At 42.7% G+C, this 21,237-nt stretch overlaps 1 protein-coding gene across 4 annotated transcripts in view; it reads right to left on the reverse strand.

Moving 5' to 3' along the window:
- Positions 1-374: 374 nt before the first annotated feature.
- LOC142108184 (nuclear receptor subfamily 2 group F member 5) overlaps positions 375-21,237 on the reverse strand; it is a 31,134-nt gene continuing 10,271 nt past the window's right edge. For 2 of the 4 annotated variants that reach the window (XM_075191804.1, XM_075191805.1), the window contains exons 3-4: positions 14,873-15,400; positions 375-1,591 (exon numbers count right to left, since the gene is read on the reverse strand). In XM_075191804.1, the coding sequence (XP_075047905.1) occupies positions 1,317-1,591; positions 14,873-15,400 (803 nt within the window). In that variant the 3' untranslated portion in view covers positions 375-1,316. Of the gene's footprint in view, positions 1,592-14,872; positions 15,401-15,546; positions 15,604-21,237 lie in introns of those variants that run through there. The other 2 variants (XM_075191807.1, XM_075191806.1) reach the window with 2 other exon arrangements.

The raw sequence follows: 21,237 nt of genomic DNA on the forward strand, positions 1-21,237 counted from the left end.
TACATTTTAAAATAAGCACGGTGGCTCAATGGTTAGCACTTCTGCCTCACAGCGCTGGGGTCATGAGTTCGATTCCCGACCATGGCCTTATCTGTGTGGAGTTTGTATGTTCTCCCCCGTGTTTGTGTGGGTTACCTCCAGGCGCTCCGGTTTCCTCCCATACTCCAAAAACATAATTGTAGGCTAATTGGCTGCTAATAAATTGACCCTAGTCTCTCTTTGTATGTTAGGGAATTTAGAGTGTAAGCTCCAATGGGGCAGGGACTGATGTGAGTGAGTTCTCTGTGCAGCGCTGCGGAATTAGTGGCGCTATATAAATAGCTGATGATGAAGTAACATTTTGAATAGCACAAAATAACACAAATACTCAAACATTAATAACTGATACTGTATTTAATAATTAGCCAGATCAACCAGCAAAATAAACAAGATTTTGCTGCCAGGTTACAAAAAGAATTCCACAATTTGCACACCAAAAAATATCTTACAAACATACTTATATAAGGAAAAAGCAGGGGGCGGGGGGGAAATGGGAGGGGTGGGGGTGGAGAGGAAAAATATACATGTAATTTTGTGAAAAAGCAGGCAGTTCATACGTCTCAAATGCCCATTCTTTTCTTTTATAAATAGTCTATTGTGGAACACCCCGACGGGGTGGGGGGGATTAAGTGGCCAAGGCTGATTCAGTGCTTTATGTTGTAGATTGCAGTGCTAGCCAGTCTTTGACATGAAGTAACCGATTCACAAGTGTCAATTCCTTTACGAACAATTGCAGTCTTTTTTGTTTTCTTCTTTTGTTAAGTCTACACGTGGATTGCTTTCTTCTCACATTCTGTTACGTAGAATGTTTTGGAAAATCCTGCAAACTCCTGTAGAAAAGTGCATAAAATTTTATCAGAACGCTCGCTGGTACATATGGAACAACAGTTGGAAATATTTACCACCGTGGGACTATTGTCTGAATTGCACAGGTGTGTAACAGAGAAGTCTCAGTGGCAGAAGATCAGGTTCATTCAATCTCAACTTGACGCGTCGAGGCGGGACCTACTTCTTGGCAGACCCACCAGTTGGGCCCTTGAACCTTGACAGCAGGTACGAAAATATGATTTCGTAAAGAAAGACCTAATCCTTCGGGGATAGTAATGTGCATCATACAGGAATGCCCTACCAGTTTAGGTGGCAATCCACCGCATCACGTAGCTCTCAGGCTTTTCTTACACATCTGTGTCTGTTCTTCTTGGATGAAGTGGAAAGTTTTCTGAGAAAACCAACGGGTTTATTGGACATCGGAGGTCCAAGAGGTTGAGAAGACCTCTTTACTGTATTGGCATGTAAGGCCAGTTAAAGCTGGACCCAGACAAGAGCATGTCTCGAATTAGAGTCTCAATGGGCGTTTTCCCAACTAGACGTACGAAGAAGAGCTGCTCTATAACCGGGGCGGAAACGATGCGTAAGGACGGCAGGCGGAGTAAAAGCCGGCCGAATCGAGTCGGTTGGTTGGGATACTGGTTTCGGACGTACTCTTCTAGCGCACACTGGGATTTTTCCTGAATGCTTTCCACGTGACCAATATCAGACAATCCCACCGCATCTAAAAGACAAATGGACACCAGTTATATATAGTTTATACTTCAACCACAAGCATCTAGTGACAAATATCGTGAACATTGAAAAAAAACAATAAAGATTTCCTGGCCACATACCACAAGTATAATAAGAGATTCTATACTATTATTGTTTAAATGTAGTCAGTATATATTATAAATCACAATTACAGTTACTTTTTGCCATAGTGAGTCATTGTTGACCGACACTGCGGTAATTATGCAAGCTTGATAGGATTACTGTTGCAAAGAGGACCAAGTATACCGATGGCAACTGACTACCTCCCAACTGTCCTTGTTTTGGTGGGACAGTCCTGAATCGTGGACCTCAATAGGAGATGGGCTTCTGCCGAAATGGGTGGACTTTCATCTAAAAGTGGGTGTTTATGGGGATATGGGCAGGTTTTGGGCAAACCAGGGGGCAAATGTATCAAGCTGAGAGTTTTCTGGTAGGTTTGAAAAAGTGGAGATGTTGCCTATAGCAACCAATCAGATTCTAGCTATCATTTTGTAGAATGTACTAAATAAATGATAGCTAGAATCTGATTGGTTTTTCAAACCCGCCGAAAAACTCTCAGCTTGATACGTTTACCCCTAGGAGGCAGGACTTATTGTGTCATTCATTCTCAATGTCTCAGTGGAGGAAGGTGGCAAGTACTGTTTTTCATTCCTACGACACCCCCAGTAAATAGTAATGAATGGATAATGGATTTTAGGTGAAGATACTACGCTTTAAAGAATCAGGATTGCGCTACCAACCTAACAAGACTCACACTATGTAGAGACTTAGGGGGTCTATTGATTAATATTGGGTCTTCTTCCGTCCAATTAAACAAGAAAATGTCACCGAGGCAGCTGAGGGGTGAGTGGTCAATCTGCAGATCATGACTTGGCTTGCGTACTGGAACTTGGGCTTCCCCATGCTTTACAAGGGGAAACTTCATTGGAGGCAAAAGCCTTCCCCTACTGCCAGGAGACTTTGTTAAATAATGAGAACTCCCTTTTTCACCGGATCTAGGGCTAACAAATAGACCACTTAGGGGAAAATTCGATTGCCGGCATGTGGAGCATTGACATTGCGCTGAGCACTTTGCCGTCAATTACGGTACAATTCTCTGCTCATTTCTCCCTGCACCCGAATAATGAGAGTAGATTTATTTCAAATCTCTTCCGCAAAGTGTCTCACGGACATTCTAGAGACACTTTACGGGTAATTGAATTCCCCCCATAGTATCAGTCTCACACGAGTGTAAAAGTATAGAAGTTTTAAACACCTAAAACTCCTAGAATTCTCAGCCTGGAGAGCAGAACCTAAAGATCCTGAAAATTGCAGTACAATGTGCATCTAAAGTATACCTGTCACCTACAGGCAGAGAAGGCAGCCATGGTTTGGGTCAAGCCAATGGTCATGAGAATGCAGCCTATCCATTCACTAGGAGCCAGTGACATCACTGAGAATGCAGCCTATCCAGTCACTAGGAACCAGTGACATCACAGAGAATGTAGCCTATCCAGTCACTAGGAACCAGTGACATCACAGAGAATGCAGCCTATCCAGTCACTAGGAACCAGTGACATCACTGAGAATGCAGCCTATCCATTCACTAGGAACCAGTGACATCACTGAGAATGTAGCCTATCCAGCCACTAGGAACCAGTGACATCACTAAGAATGCAGCCTATCCATTCACTAGGAACCAGTGACATCACTGAGAATGCAGCCTATCCAGTCACTAGGAACCAGTGACATCACTGAGAATGCAGCCTATTCAGTCACTAGGAGCCAGTGACATCACTGAGAATGCAGCCTATCCAGTCACTATGAGCCAGTGACATCACTGAGAGTGCAGCCTATCCATTCACTAGGAACCAGTGACATCACTGAGAATGTAGCCTATCCATTCACTAGGAACCAGTAACATCACTGAGAGTGCAGCCTATCCATTCACTAGGAACCAGTGACATCACTGAGAATGCAGCCTATCCCTTCACTAGGAACCAGTGACATCACTGAGAATGCAGCCTATCCATTCACTAGGAACCAGTGACATCACTGAGAGTGCAGCCTATCCCTTCACTAGGAACCAGTGTCATCACTGAGAGTGCAGCCTATCCCTTCACTAGGAACCAGTGACATCACTGAGAGTGCAGCCTATCCATTCACTAGGAACCAGTAACATCACTGAGAGTGCAGCCTATCCAGTCACTAGGAGCCAGTGACATCACTGAGAATGCAGCCTATCCATTCACTAGGAACCAGTGTCATCACTGAGAATGCAGCCTATCCATTCACTAGGAACCAGTGACATCACTGAGAGTGCAGCCTATCCCTTCACTAGGAACCAGTGACATCACTGAGAGTGCAGCCTATCCCTTCACTAGGAACCAGTGACATCACTGAGAATGCAGCCTATCCATTCACTAGGAACCAGTGACATCACTGAGAATGCAGCCTATCCTGTCACTAGGAACCAGTGACATCACTGAGAATGCAGCCTATCCCTTCACTAGAAACCAGTGACATCACTGAGAATGCAGCCTATCCCTTCACTAGGAACCAGTGACATCACTGAGAATGCAACCTATCCCTTCACTAGGAACCAGTGACATCACTGAGAGTGCAGCCTATCCATTCACTAGGAACCAGCAACATCACTGAGAGTGCAGCCTATCCAGTCACTAGGAGCCAGTGACATCACTGAGAATGCAGCCTATCCATTCACTAGGAACCAGTGTCATCACTGAGAATGCAGCCTATCCATTCACTAGAAACCAGTGACATCACTGAGAGTGCAGCCTATCCCTTCACTAGGAACCAGTGACATCACTGAGAGTGCAGCCTATCCCTTCACTAGGAACCAGTGACATCACTGAGAATGCAGCCTATCCATTCACTAGGAACCAGTGACATCACTGAGAATGCAGCCTATCCTGTCACTAGGAACCAGTGACATCACTGAGAATGCAGCCTATCCATTCACTAGGAACCAGTGACATCACTGAGAATGCAGCCTATCCATTCACTAGGAACAAGTGACATCACTGAGAATGGAGCCTATCCCTTCACTAGGAACCAGTGACATCACTGAGAATGCAGCCTATCCATTCACTAGGAACCAGTGACATCACTGAGAATGCAGCCTATCCATTCACTAGGAACCAGTGACATCACTGAGAGTGCAACCTATCCAGTCACTAGGAACCAGTGACATCACTGAGAATGCAGCCTATCCATTCACTAGGAACCAGTGACATCACTGAGAATGCAGCCTATCCAGTCACTAGGAGCCAGTGACATCACTGAGAATGCAGCCTATCCATTCACTAGGAACCAGTGTCATCACTGAGAATGTAGCCTATCCATTCACTAGGAACCAGTGACATCACTGAGAATGCAGCCTATCCATTCACTAGGAACCAGTGACATCACTGAGAGTGCAGCCTATCCCTTCACTAGGAACCAGTGACATCACTGAGAGTGCAGCCTATCCCTTCACTAGGAACCAGTGACATCACTGAGAATGCAGCCTATCCATTCACTAGGAACCAGTGACATCACTGAGAATGCAGCCTAACCCTTCACTAGAAACCAGTGACATCACTGAGAATGCAGCCTATCCATTCACTAGGAACCAGTGACATCACTGAGAATGCAGCCTATCCATTCACTAGGAACAAGTGACATCACTGAGAATGGAGCCTATCCCTTCACTAGGAACCAGTGACATCACTGAGAATGCAGCCTATCCCTTCACTAGAAACCAGTGACATCACTGAGAGTGCAGCCTATCCATTCACTAGGAACCAGTGACATCACTGAGAGTGCAACCTATCCAGTCACTAGGAACCAGTGACATCACTGAGAATGCAGCATATCCATTCACTAGGAACCAGTGACATCACTGAGAGTGCAGCCTATCCAGTCACTAGGAACCAGTGACATCACTGAGAATGCAGCCTATCCTGTCACTAGGAACCAGTGACATCACTGAGAGTGCAGCCTATCCAGTCACTAGGAACCAGTGACATCACTGAGAATGCAGCCTATCCTGTCACTAGGAACCAGTGACATCACTGAGAATGCAGCCTATCCAGTCACTAGGAACCAGTGACATCACTGAGAATGCAGCCTATCCCTTCACTAGGAGCCAGTGACATCACTGAGAATGCAGCCTATCCATTCACTAGGAACCAGTGACATCACTGAGAATGCAGCCTATCCCTTCACTAGGAGCCAGTGACATCACTGAGAGTGCAGCCTATCCATTCACTAGGAACCAGTGACATCACTGAGAGTGCAGCCTATCCAGTCACTAGGAACCAGTGACATCACTGAGAGTGCAGCCTATCCATTCACTAGGGACCAGTGACATCACTGAGAATGCAGCCTATCCATTCACTAGGAATCAGTGACATCACTGAGAATGCAGCCTATCCCTTCACTAGGAACCAGTGACATCACTGAGAATGCAGCCTATCCAGTCACTAGGAACCAGTGACATCACTGAGAGTGCAGCCTATCCAGTCACTAGGAACCAGTGACATCACTGAGAGTGCAGCCTATCCAGTCACTAGGAACCAGTGACATCACTGAGAGTGCAGCCTATCCAGTCACTAGGAACCAGTGACATCACTGAGAATGTAGCCTATCCAGTCACTAGGAACCAGTGACATCACTGAGATTGCAGCCTATCCTTTCACTAGGAACCAGTGACATCACTGAGAGTGCAACCTATCCAGTCACTAGGAACCAGTGACATCACTGAGAGTGCAACCTATCCAGTCACTAGGAGCCAGTGACATCACTGAGAATGCAGCCTATCCATTCACTAGGAACCAGTGACATCACTGAGAATGCAGCCTATCCCTTCACTAGGAACCAGTGACATCACTGAGAATGCAGCCTATCCATTCACTAGGAACAAGTGACATCACTGAGAATGGAGCCTATCCATTCACTAGGAACCAGTGACATCACTGAGAATGCAGCCTATCCATTCACTAGGAACCAGTGACATCACTGAGAATGCAGCCTATCCATTCATTAGGAACCAGTGACATCACGGAGACATTCAGACACACAGTGTAACTAGTTCCTAGTAAATTAATGGCATTCTCTGGAAAATTGGTTCAGGCCACATCATGGCTGCTCCCACTGTTTGCAGGCTACTGGTACACTGCAATCTGATTTATGATTCATTATTTTAAACCATGAATGTCAGCACAGTAACTGTTCAAACTAAAGAACAGAAGAGCCAAGAAAATACGCATGACAGTCACTAAACCAAAACAATCAATAGAAAGTTAAATATTGTATATGACTTAATTCCGAGTCTTGCTTTCAAGGAGTAGTACGTAATCAGGTTAATGATTTATACATGGCTGAATGGCAGAGTAATGCAGAGGCGCTAATCTTCCTCACTTCCATATAACTGAAGTGTTAGTAACTACTGCACTCACAAGTCAATGTCCTGGCTGGTATGTTCTACTCGGCACTGGTTAGTTTATATGGACCATATCAAATAAGCCATGTCCTTCGTACAAGGATTACTCTGTAAACCTCTCTGTGGGAAGAGATGCGTTACACCCTTATTACATGTTCTACCTCTGGCGTATGTTACAGCGTTGTGATTATTTACACAGGCTGGTAGATGGAATGTGTCACATATGCTTAAAAATTGACTCCTGCCCCACCAGTTAAGCTAGGTACACACTACAGCTTATTCACCCTGTGCCAATCACACGATAAACGACTGTTAGGTCTGATATCGCATTAGTGTGTACGCTCCCGCGATCGTGTTTGATCCAAAACGCGTCGTATTGTTTCATTTGATTTATAACCGGACTAAAAATCTTCATAAACGATGGAACGATGTTGGGCAAATTCTGCAGATCTCTATAGAATTTACAGCATCACAATCTTTTCAGACGATGGTTATGACAAATGAGGAACACAGCACGGTGGCTCAGTTGTTAGCACTTCTACCTCACAGCACTGGGGTCATGAGTTCGATACCCGACCATGGCCTAATCTGTGTGGAGTTTGTATGTTCTCCCCGTGTTTGCGTGGGTTTCCTCCCATTGCTCCGGTTTCCTCCCACACTCTAATAACATACTGGTAGATTAATTGGCTGCTAACAAATTGACCCTAGTCTGTGTGTGTGTGTGTGTGTGTGTGTGTGTGTTAGGGAATATAGACTGTAAGCTCCAATGGGGCAGGGACTGATGTGAGTGAGTTCTCTGTACAGCGCTGCGGAATTAGTGGCGCTATATAAATAGCTGATGATGATGACAGTAAAACGTGTATAATGTGCACACATGAATCGGCATGCTAATTGGGACTTTCAGACGCTGGTTAAATCGTTACAGATATGGCATCGGGAGAATTTTTCTGTAGTGTGTACCCAGCTTTAATGTTTTAAAAAAACAAACGTGGAGCGGGCTGTGCCAACGGGTATTACAGCCGTAGCCGGTTAATCAGTTTCCACAGTGTTGGCGTTGACTGAGCGATAATTCTTCACAGTGCAACTCACACATTAAACCATCTTCTTTACCGCTCTTTCTCCGCCATAAGATGACAGGACTACTTTTGGGAGCCAAAGGAGTAACTTTACAATACTACAAAAGAAAAAATCGGACATTCTTCTTTTTTCGTCATCTCTTACGGTGTCTTTTGGCGTTTGCCGTCTTGAAAATAAATCTGGCTTCTGACAAGCTGCAAAATCAGTACCACAATATCTAAACAGTATTAAATATACCCCCGCTCTTTCCCAGAAACCTATGTTTATCATTAAATATCTACGAGGGATTCAAAAAGAAACGTATAGATGTAAGTGCAAATTTAGTTGACATAAATTCATAGCTTCAAACTGTGCCGTTTTCCCCCCAATACACAGTGGCTTAGTGGTTAGCACTTCTGCCTCACAGCGCTGGGGTCAGGAGTTCGATTCCCAACCATGACCTTATCTGTGTGTAGTTTGTATGTTCTCCCTGTGTTTGCGTGGGTTTCCTCCGGGTGCTCCGGTTTCCTCCCACACACCAAAAACATACTGGTAGGTTAATTGGCTGCTATCAAAATTGACCCTAGTCTCTCTGTCTGTGTGTGTATGTGTATGTTAGGGAATTTAGACTGTAAGCTCCAATGGGGCAGGGACTGATGTGAGTGAGTTCTCTGTACAGCGCTGCGGAATTAGTGGCGCTATATTAATAACTCATGATGAATACTAGGAGATTGTTATGACGGTCAGGACTTGGAACGTTGGGAGGTGATGCTATTGGGGTGTGCTATAATACATGTTTGTTTGTATTTGTGCTACTTCTTTACTTAATAATATTTTACTGAATTTTAGGTTGTATGATTGCAAAAGACTATGGCGGGAGAGGGAGATATAAAACCAAGGATGCAGGGTACACGGGAATTACACAGACAATAATGTAGAAGAGGGGGTTGGGCAGTGTAGCGCTTCAGAAGTGCTAGATACGCCCCCCTCCAGCGGGATGAGACCACACCCCACAGTGACTTAGCCATGCCCCCATAATGACACAGCCATCGACCCTCCTGTAGAGTAGAGTGTCTGCTTTTCATTATTTATTGTTGACTGCTAATCCAAAAACCAAGGGGGCAGTTTAGAGCTGGAAGTGGAAGATGCCAATTTGCAAATGCGCAAATTTGTACTTTGCTCAAGACGCAACTTATGATATGGGCAATCAGGGGAGGGCTGGCAAAGTTTAGCCCAGCGGGCAAGACACAACTCAGCAGCCTATTAGGAACATTTTAAAGGCAAAAAAAAAATGCAGGTGGCCCTGTGACCCAGCCTTAGGTAGCCCACTATAGGACCGGCCCACGGTGCAGATGCCCCCCCTAGCCCAGCCTTCCAAACAGATGCGTGCTGCGTAATGGTTTGTTTGCAAGATGGCATCTTGGCATCAGCCTTGTGCAGGGGCAGAATGTACACTTTGTAAGTAACGTATTTAAAGATACGTAGACTATAAGAATGAATCTCTAAAAAATTACTAATTTTCTTGCTCAATAGTCTAAACTGATGATTTCTACTGTGTTGTTGAGGGTTTTAGTGGAAAAAAAAATGCACATCCATGTTTTGCAAATCAAACTATTTCTGGAAATGAAATATCTGTACATATGTCTGAATTAAAAATCATATGTCGCTGATTCATCCAGGGGTGTAAAAAGCGGGGGCAGACAACAGTTTCCTGTAAGAGAATATGTTTCAGGAATTCCCGTAAGAACTGCAGTTGTTGCAGGAATCAAGGGGTCAAAAGATATACAGATCTCACGCGATTTCTGGTTCCTAGGATTTACCATCTTTTCGCAAAACACATCAGTGTGTTTCTAAAATCGTCCGCTGGAATAAGCTACGGATTCTGCCGATATGGCTTAATGGTTAGCACTACTGCCTTACAGCACTGGGGTCATGAGCTAAATTCCCGACCATGGCCTTATCTGTGAGGAGTTTATATGTTCTCCCCGTGTTTGCGTGGGTTTCCTCCGGGTGCTCTGGTTTCCTCCCACACTCCAAAAACATACTGATAGCTTAATTGGTTGCTATCAAAATTGACCCTAGTCTCTCTTTCTCTATCTGTGTGTCTATATTAGGGAATTTAGACTGTAAGCTCCAATGGGGCAGGGACTGATGTGAGTGAGTTCTCTGTATAGCGTTGCGGAATTAGTGGCGCTATATAAATAGGTGATGATGATGATGATAGAGAGAGATTAGTAAACTAATCATCTAAAAACGATTACTGCAAAAACTGCCGATTCACTATAAGGCTCAAGGTCAGGTATTGGAAAGCCTGCGACGATTCATCTGTGGAACTATAACTCCCAGCAGCCTTTACATCACGCAAAAATATACTGATATATAAACGTGCAAGAAAAAAAAATATCCCGTGCAGACCTAGTCTCGCGTAAATTAAATAAAAATATAAAATGCCAAAAAAAATAACGAAAAGGGAGATATTTCTGGGATCGGCTGAAAAAGGGTTAAAAGAAAGAATCGAGGGTTGACCCGTGCCTGGTATTCCAGCGTTCAATTTAATCAGGAATGCCCGACATTTCTGCTGTCTCCATCACTTGGGCAAGGGGAGCAGGTGGGACCGTCACTGTGAGTGCTGGGAACTCTGAAGGTCAACTCCAAGGGCTAGATTTACTAAGCTGCGGGTTTGAAAAAGTGGGGGGTGTTGCCTATAGCAACCAATCAGATTCCAGCTGTCATTTTGTAGAATGTGCTAAATAAATGAAAGCTAGAATCTGATTGGTTGCTATAGGCAACATCTCCACTTTTTCAAACCCGCAGCTTAGTAAATCTAGCCCCAAATGTCACCGGGGGCGCCTGTGTATGGCTGCCTGATGTTACATATCTGACCTGCCAGAAACCTCTCCACACACAATAAATCACTGGCACAGAGAGTCGCCACCATCAGCCGTTGACACCGATGTCCTGACACAGGAGAGTTACACTCACACTGACACACTTCAAAACACGGCACAAAGCCTCAATTTACATTCTGGAAACAGTCACTGAGGTAAAGGCCCCCCCAGTATTAAATACACTAGGCCTTTGTATATTGTGATAACATGATACCTTAAATATATAAAGCTATTCTTTTTATCTCGTGCAGTCACGTCGCAGGGTAATTTACTGCAGCTTATACACGTGGATTGCAATATTTGTTCTAGGGTTTGAAAGGTCACAGCAGGTGAAACGTTGGACGTGACACCTGAACGATCCCAGTTATCACCAAGTCCTGGAGTTATTTCCCATCATGCAGTCTGCCCAGCTATCAGGTTGGAGAAGGTATTTACTGACATAGTGAAAACATGGCAGCTGTTCTGACTGGGTGCTGAGGAGCTACAGCACACAGATCATATGAAACTGCTAGATTTACTAAATAACATGCATGTTAGTCGAACATTTACGTGAAAAAAACATTTTAAACATGGGACTTTTCACAGGCAGGATGCATTACCCTACACAGGGCACGATTCGCTGGAGCCCCAGGGGCGACTCCGTGCAATAATTTTTCCCAGGGGAGGCTCAGTGCAACAATTTTTCCCCGGGCGGCACCGTGCAACAATTTTTCCCCGGGCGGCACCGTGTAACAATTTTTCCCCGGGAGACTCCGTGCAACAATTTTACCCATACTGTATACAGTTTAAAGTGGCAATCAAATCAGTGGCGGAATTACAGGGGGTGTGGTCGCTAGAGAGGGACGAAGGACTGTTCAGAGCAACTGCATGCACCGTTAATGCATTTGGCGCATGTATCGGACAGCTCGTGGAATCTGTGTGTGTATTACAAGCTTACTCCCCAACTTTTTGGAGTTGGCGTCCGGGAGTCTCTCTGGGGGAGGTGGGCGTGCGGGGGGCGGGGCTCCTAAATTGCATCATTTTGAACCCGCCCCTCATGACGTAATGACGCTAACGCGTAATTTTACAGTGGGGGCGGGGCCAAATGCCGCGATTCCTGGAGAATCGCAGCAATTTGGCCCTAATTGTGCCCACTTCACTAGGAAGTGGGCAGATGCGGGAGATTGCCACACTCTCCCGGGAGTCCGTGAGACCCACCCGGAATGCGGGAGTCTCCCGGACATTCCGGGAGAGTTGGCAAATATGATTACAAGTCACCCAGAGTTGATTAACTATAGAAAGCCAAAAGATTATAATTGCTATGCACTTAAAAATTCTGGTTATTTTTCAGAAATTTAGTGATAGGAAAACCCTAGGTCACATCCAGCTAAAATTATTTATGCTGACAGGTTCTATTTTTTTTCCATCCTGTGTGTTTAATTGAAATTTTTGCAATAATTTTTTTTGATTTGGGGTACTGTAACCCTATAGAAGCCTATAAAAAGAATACAAAATAAACACCTTAAAGAGCAAGTATAGCCTGACTAACATTATTATACCTCAAAGGCTGTGTATTACTGGGCTGAGTCATAGACATGAAATAACTGTAAAGTTATCACGTAACTAAATATGTCTGCCATGTTCACTTTCACCCCTCTGCAGCAGGCTGCCATGTTAGAAGGGATGTCACTACGTCAGCAGACAGGGAGTGACTGACAGCTTGGAAGATGTGCATGCCAGACCTGCACTGTGTGGATTGGTAAATTCAGGCACAGGGACGGGGCCTGTGATGTCACAGCAGTTCAAATCACTGCAGTTTAAGCTTTTTGACCTAAATCAGATCCCATCAGGACACTGTCCTATAGATGTGGGAGGAGCTTCAGCTGTCAGTAACGGAGTGGAAAGGTGACACTTTAATTTATAACAGAGTTGCAGTGGGATGTTAGGCCAGCACTAAGCATGGTATTTTAACTTAATGGTTCATATCTGAAAATTTCAATTTTGGGGACCTTTAAGGTGAAATCGAAGGCACTATCCCCATTTACACAGCGCTATATGTTGCCAATTTATACAATAAGGATCTGAGTCATTAAGCAGAGCAAAGCATAAAAATAGTAACTTTGCACCTGGGCAAAACCATGTTGCATTGGAGGGGGAGGTAAATTTAAAATGTGGGGACAGATTTATAGTTGGGGTAGGGCATATCCTAAATCAACTTTACATTTCAGTGCAAAAATAAAGCTATCAAGTATCTGTGTGCTACATGAAAAAACTGCCAGTATTTATCTTATGTGCAAAATAATAAACTAATTTGCACCCCTTGCAAAATAGTTATGTGTATGGGTAAGAAATTATCAAACCATATCTAGATGGGCAAATATTTCACAAATCCAATCACGGAGGGAGTGACAATGTTCATCTCGATAGGATCGGATTGAAACATGTGTATTGTAATAATTTGTGTATTGTTATAGTTTGTGTATTGTTATAGTTTGTGTATGGTGATCATTCTGTTGTTGATGAACAATCAGATTGCACATCAATTAGATTGCTAGAAAATAGGAAGGTTCCATGCTTGATTCAATTGCTCTTTCATTTCATTGTTCAGCAATTAAATTGTTCAGAAAGGAAGAAAGTTATTGTCTGTGGCCATCATTATTCATTGGGGCTATATTTACTAAACTGTGGGTTTGAAAAAGTGTAGATGTTGCCTATAGCAACCAATCAGATTATAGCTATCATTTATTTAGTACATTCTACAAAATGACAGCTAGAATCTGACTGGTTGCTATAGGCAACATCTCCACTTTTTCAAACCCGCAGTTTAGTAAATATACCCCCTGGTGTTAAACATTCATTTAAGAGAAGTTTAGATTACATTACATTGCCAAGGGAGCAGGACATTTTTTTTTATTAAAGGCTAGACTAAAGCTGGCCAGGGATTTTAAGATTTACTCTTTACTGACCGACAATTCAGTCGCTTAATGATCACCAACCAATTTAAGTACAAATTTGGCAACCAAATTGTGGAATGTTTTTATCGTTAATTGATCCAATCAGTGATCACAAAAGACCAATGACTTCACACAAAGGGCTAGATTTACTAAGCTGCGGGTTTGAAAAAGTGGGGATGTGGCCTATAGCAACCAATCAGATTCTAGCTGTCATTTTGTAGAAAGTACTAAATAAATGAAAGCTAGAATCTGATTGGTTGCTATAGGCAACATCTCCACTTTTTCAAACCCGCAGCTTAGTAAATCTAGCCCAAAGATTTAAAAAACATTTTGATCCAACGTTGTTCGATGGACGTTTAACGAGCCACCCGATACATTTTCAGAACGATTTGGCCAAACAAAATAAAAGCTATGGCTGATTTTAACAATTTGTTAAACAATGCTGTATTGGATGATCATACAGTTTGTGCCCAGCTTAAGTGCAGCACAGTGGCTTAGTGGTTAGCACTTCTGCCTTACAGCACTGCGGTCATGAGTTTGATTCCCGACCATGGCCTTATCTGTGTGGAGTTGGTATGTTCTCCCTGTGTTTACGTGGGTTTCATCCCGGTGCTCTGGTTTCCTCCCACACGCCAAAAACATACTGGTAGGTTAACTGGCTGCTATCAAATTGACCCTAATCTGTGTGTGTATGTTAGGGAATTTAGACTGTAAGCTCCAATGGGGCAGTGACGCATGTGAATGAGTTCTCTGTACAGCGCTGCGGAATTAGTGGCGCTATATAAATAACTGGTGATGATGATGATGTTTCTGAATCTAGAGACTGCACTCTTCCAGACAATGGGGACTAGACTCCACAAGTATTCACTACTCATAAATTCAAATTATAGTAGATTATTATTGTTTGACTGTAGACAACTGTAGGAGTGTATAAATATATTACTTACCGGGTGTAAATAACGCAATAGCTTTCAAACAGGAGTACTCAGCAGAGTCAATATGAAGTGCCTTCAGCTTTTCTACCTGATCCTGAAAGACCCGGATATGGTCCATGAAAGCCACCACTCGGTCGGCGGACATGGGCGAGGCGTGGAGGCCTGCCGCTGCTAGCAAGGGAGCCACGTGTAGGGGCATAGAGCACTGGGCCGCATTCAGGACGAAGAGCTCACTCCACGTCATGCGCAGCAGAGAGACCTGGTCGGAGAGCTGGAAGTCGGGGAAGAAGGGGATGCTCTTTGCCCACTCGATGGCGCTGAAAAGCAAACGGGCAGCCAACTCACAAATGTTCTCGATACCCATGATGTTGTTGGGCTGTAGGCATTGGGCTCCATAGCGAGAGGTTGGGTAGGGCTCTGCCCGGAGAAGCAAGGAGATGAATCCCGTCAGGTACGAGTGACCATTGTAAGGGTCAACGCTGTTCAGTGGGTACTGGCCCGGGCTGGTTTGTGGGTGAGACATTCGTCCACGCTGGACTGCTGTGAAGAGAAGACAAGAAGTGGATCACTATTCAAGTCCTGAAGGATGGATAATTGAATTTACGCTGCCGTCTTACACATTTACACAGAATTTTTTTTAATTTTTTTGCAAGTTTTCACTATAAACTAAAGCCCTGAGTGATTACCTAACATAGCTATGGACTTATTTACGTTGAAATGGCCACAGGCTAGACCACAGGCTGGTGTGTCGAAAGGAGACATTTCCTAACTAGCCTGTAAACTCCGACATATGATTTTCATGTAAGTTATTTCCTTATTGACGTAGCCAGTAGCCAGCAAAGAAATATTCACATGACCCGCTAAGGCCTAAGAATCCTGTGACAGGAAACAATGGCTGCTTTTTCCCAAAAGATAAAAATACACTAATAATAGTGTGACGGCTCCGAACCAGTGTCTAATAAACAGGTATAAATCAAACAAGTGTGTTATGACCCATGGCAACACCTTTCTTTTTTGTGTACAAGCAAAGCTGCTTATCTGATACACAATATTCATATACTGTTGCTATATATATATATATATATGATACATGCATATATAAACGAAAATCAACCAACAAGAGTATTATATGACCTCATAGCCTAAAAATAATGTTATGTTAACTAGAACACTATAAATCTCTCCAATTTGATAAAATACACTTACGGGTATATTTACTAAACTGCGAGATTGAAAAGGTGGAGATGTTGCCCATAGCAACCAATCAGATTCTAGCTGTCATTTTGTAGAATGCACTAAATAAATGACAGCTAGAATCTGATTGGTTGCTATTGGCAACATCTCCACTTTTTCAAACCTGCAGTTTAGTAAATATACCCCATAGAATATATTGTAAATTAGAGAACAGATGATTAAGATCTCTGTTAGCTAAGCATTATCAGCTAGCTGAGTAATCTATGCCGTATTGTATTTGAAACCCGAGTTTGCTGCAAGAAAATGTTTTACATTGTGTTAGACTGTAATTCCTATTAGGAGCATGTGCCTTTAGGTTGCAATACATAACAAAAAACTGTTACGTACATCTTGTCCTATGCATAGGCTATGCATTGGAAATAGATTCCCAATTCTCTGACCGCAAATGGAGCATTGTCTATCAGAAAATGACTGGGTACATGTAGGAGAGGATTATTTTGTTCCTCGATTTTGCTTTTTAAAATCTTGTGAGGTACGACTTAATGTCAGCCTGACCAAGGGACAGGGAAGATTCAATTAGCCGCAAAGTTTCTCCGGAACGTCCGCGAGACTCCACTACGGCGGAGATTTCTACCGTAAATGCCACGAATGTGCGCGGTGCAATGTCTGTGCACCACAGCGCCGTCAACTGAATCTTCCTCCAATGCTCACATACATGTAACTTTTTTCTTTTTTTTCATTACGTCCGTGAGGCTTGAATTTGGTGCCATTAGATCAAGGATGGGTAACATTTCTTCAACCAGAAAATCAAATAATCACTTTGAATCCTCACCTCTGATTAAGTTATTAATTAATAATTAATAGTAAATTAAAGGAAAAGATCTATTAAAGGGAGAAACCTCTTTCCTCCATGGAAAACGTGTACAGGAGACTTTGCTTCTGTATCTCTATCAATGGGTTAAATCCCAACTTCTCCGGCAAATCCTCCCAACGCTATCTCAGGACGCGGCTGATTGTCACTCAGCGGCCCCTGCAAGGTATTAGTGATAGAAAACTAGTTCTATCAATGCTTAATAATAAATAGCCCCGTCAAGTATGTAACATAGACCTAGAAGATTTATGTTGCAAACGTAAGCCCTATGCTGTCTCTAACTGTTGGTTAGATACGCTCTACAGTAGAGTGTATCTAACCTACTTTTTCCTGCACAGTTTATGATACGCTGGGACTGGGAGAACACACTTCTTCATCTAAGCTCGGTCCTCCCTGGCGTGTCACAAAACAAACATCTAGTTTGGACCTAGAAGCGCGATTAGCCAGCTATCCTGCGTTACTCAGTACAAACCGCCAGCGCAGGCTCATGTTAGATACATTATACTGAAGGGTGTAACTACTCAATGGTCAGATATAGGAAAGGGGTTATATTTGCATAATGGAGGAACCGGGTCTATTTTTCACATTTAATCCCAAAATAACATAAAAAGGGTAAACTTGAGATCTCTACAGAAATTTTATTAAAGCACAATTATTAATTAGGGGCCTGATTCATTAAGGAAAGTTAAGTAAAAAATTGAGTATGTAGTCTCCTGGACAAAACCATGTTACAATGCAAGGGGTGCAAATTAGTTTTCTGTTTTGCACATAAGTTAAATACTCTCTCTTTTTACATGAAAAATACAAATATCAACTTTAAATTTCAGCGTACAAATAAGCTATCAAGTATTTGTGCGCTACACGAGTATTTAACTTATGTGCAAAATAGGAAACTAATTTGTACCCCTTGCATTGTAACATGGTTTTGTCCAGGAGACTATTTACTCAATTATTTACTTAACTTTCCTTAATGAATCAGGCCCCAGGATATTAACCTTTAATGCACATAAGGCTTAAAGAAAGGATTGCGGTAACAAACTTGAAACACTGACGAGAAAAGGGGTAATTACATAATTTCTTACAGAAACAAGTAGTGATGTTATCACAATTACACATTTGCTTTTCTTTTCTTTCTATCAGCCTGCTGACTTTCTATCTCCGCTTATCTCGACGATAGAAAATCACTTATTGCCGCAATTTATCAATAAAATATCTCCAGTGACACTGAATGACACTTGGCTCCCTCGAAAACACCGTCCTGGAGCGGTAAGGCTTAATGTACCACTTTACCGGGCCAGTCGCGGGGGATAGGCGCATGCGTGACACGACTAGCAGGTAACAGAAAGCCATGATTTTGGCTTTCAGTTCCACTTAGTAAAAAAAAACTAAATAAAAAAAGTCATTAAAAATAGATATCAATTGTAAAAAAAAAATTGATTTACAGAACGCCCATTTGAAAAATGTTTTATTTACATAATAAAGCAGTTTTTATTGATGATCTTCTGTTGTTTCCGTACTGAGATAATAGGTGAAGGATAGCCTTGTCAAACAGGCTTCCCTATGCCTTGCAGGACAACTTTTATCGAGGTTGGCATAGGCAAAAGGTGGGGGGTGTTCCTAGTGCCTGGAAACCCCCCTCCAAGCCTAGGGCACTGTATAATCAAGGTGTCTGGACCCTGCCCCCGCTTCACACGGCTCTGCTCGAAAAGGGAGAGCTGTGTGCACCTCACAGTAGTGCACGCAGCATTGCCCATGTATATTATGGGGATAGGAAGAGTTGGAGAGCAGCCAAGCACTGTATAAAATTATAGCCACGGCCCCATGCATGCTGGTCACGCCCACTGGCGGCGTGGTGTGGAAACCCCCCCAGTAATAACACAGCCAGCGGTAATCTCTTGATAGATAGGGCGATGCCCTATGTCCGGCAAAAACAGGGCTTTTGGCTCTTTAATAAATAGATACAGAAATCCCTATAACTCACAAAGGACTGGCAATTAAGGCCTATTTTACATTCATCTCTTATTGATCCATCTGGTTGCATTGTGGGTAATAAGTTCAGCCATCTTGTTTTATTACCTCATAACAAAATACTGATTAAATGGTAGCTGAGGATCATCTGTGTCCAAGTGGCTTCTAAATGTGGCCATTTAAAAATATATGGTACATTTTCAAATAAACTCTTTATGACTAATATGGTTTTAAACACACGACAGTAACAGGCAGCCATTATTTTAAAATAAAATGTTATTTTAATAAACAGGTCAAGTGATGTCTTAACTGGTGAGCTCCTCATTCGTTTACTTAGCCTAATGAAGGCTCTTTGCTATTATCCTTTATATATCTCCAACATATTACGCTGCACTTTACAGACAATGTTAAATCACTCCCACCGGTCCCTGCCTCACTAGAGCTTACGATCTAATACCACAAACACCCACTAACATTAACCATCCAGTATATTTATCTCTTCTGAGGGAGAAAACTACAAAAACAAGAACGTGCAAACTCCACACAGACACGGCTCTGGTTGAAACGGAACCCGTGGCCCCAGCGCTGTGAGGCAGCAATGCTGACCGCTGTGCCACCATGCCGTCCACGTGGGCTTTGAGCAACTGATCACACAACTACCTACTGATTTGCAGCACAGAATAAAATCACTGAGACTGAGGTAGAAAGCCAGCATAAAATATCAATTTCAGTATATATATAAATATATATATATATATATATATATATATATATATATATATATATATATAATGTCTTCTGTATATTAGGACATAGAATAATAAAAGCCAGTTAGCATTTTGAAAGGGAGGAGGACCTTTCACAGCACTTGGGAGTCTGACCCATTACAATAATGGATACTTGGCTTTAAGTGCAGTCTGCACATCTGCTCGACAATCTAATTACAGAGGCGAATTGATCATAATTCTGCAACGTCATAACGAGAAAGGGGGCTTGGGAAACAACCGTCCAGGTCTCTCTTGCAACCCGGGAAGTTAATAGCAATTAACCCATTCAAGTCCCAATTCAATGCTCGCATTAGAGTTGTCGTCCGCTGCTTGTAGCGTGGCTTCGGGTCCAAAGAACCGGCCCGTAATTCACAGAGCGATTGTCTTGGTGCCGCTGACGCCATCCAGCCGCCTAGTTGACGCGTGCATGCAGGAGGCCGAAGCGTCAGAGCTTTTCAACATTGTTTCAGCAAAGTAAGAGGCCCCACACAACTATCTTTTCACACTCACTTCTAAAAGGTCAGCTGAAATCTTTAGGCCACAAGTAGATAGGTTAGAAACAACTTTTTCCTTTTTTTTTTTTACCAGAAGACAGCACGAAAATAACTAAATCAATTGCAAATCACATTATAACAAAAAGTTATAATAATAATAATCAAATCACTACTAGAGTAACAAATAAATAGTATCTGCCATGCAAATCATACTCCGTTCCAATGAACTTGATTCTTCATTTTGAAAAGCAAACCGCAAAGGGAAAAGCTATATTAATTGTGTCACGGGCGTCATAGAGCAGCCGGGATTGTCTCTCGCTAGACTCTTATTTTCAGTGCAAATCAGGCCCATCCTCTGATATAAAATGGTAATTTTCCAGAGAGGTCAAGTGAACTGAATATATTAAGCGCTCATTGAGCTGATGAGATGTTGGCAAATGGTTTAACCGATTAGCTGCCGTGTCGAGTGGAAACGTTTTGGCTATCGATTTTGAAAGGTTCCCAGGAGGTGATGGGATATCTCGATGTTTACATTCCCAAATCTAGCTTTATTTATAAAAAATCTCTAGCAAACAATATGATTTTGTTTGAGATATAGGGCCTGATTCAGTAAGGAATGTAAGGCAAAAAAAGGAGTAAATTTGCTCCTGGACAAACCATGTTACAATGCAAGGGGTGCAAATTAGTTTATTATTTTGCACATAAGATAAATACTGGCTTCTTTTCCATCTAGCACACAAATACTTGATAGCTTTATTTTTACACTGAAATATACAGTTGATCTAGGATATGTTCTATCCCAACTATAAATCTGTCCCCACACTTGAAATTTAGCTCCCCCTCCAATGCAACGTGGTTTTGCCCAGGTGCAAAGTTACTCTCTTTTTATGCTTTTCTCTCCTTAATGACTCAGGTTTAAAGTATCAACATTGAACTTCTTTCTGAAAATTTTACCTCTACATTTCCCAGTAAATTGCAGTGTTTACTTTATAGTAATAAATTAATGTTAGACAATTATATTAAAAGGAGATATTCTTTTCCCATGGAATAGAGGAAAGCCCACACCCCATGTTTTAATGACTG

The sequence above is a fragment of the Mixophyes fleayi genome, chromosome 12 (assembly GCF_038048845.1).
Source record: "Mixophyes fleayi isolate aMixFle1 chromosome 12, aMixFle1.hap1, whole genome shotgun sequence".
Classification (NCBI taxonomy): Eukaryota; Metazoa; Chordata; class Amphibia; order Anura; family Limnodynastidae; genus Mixophyes; species Mixophyes fleayi.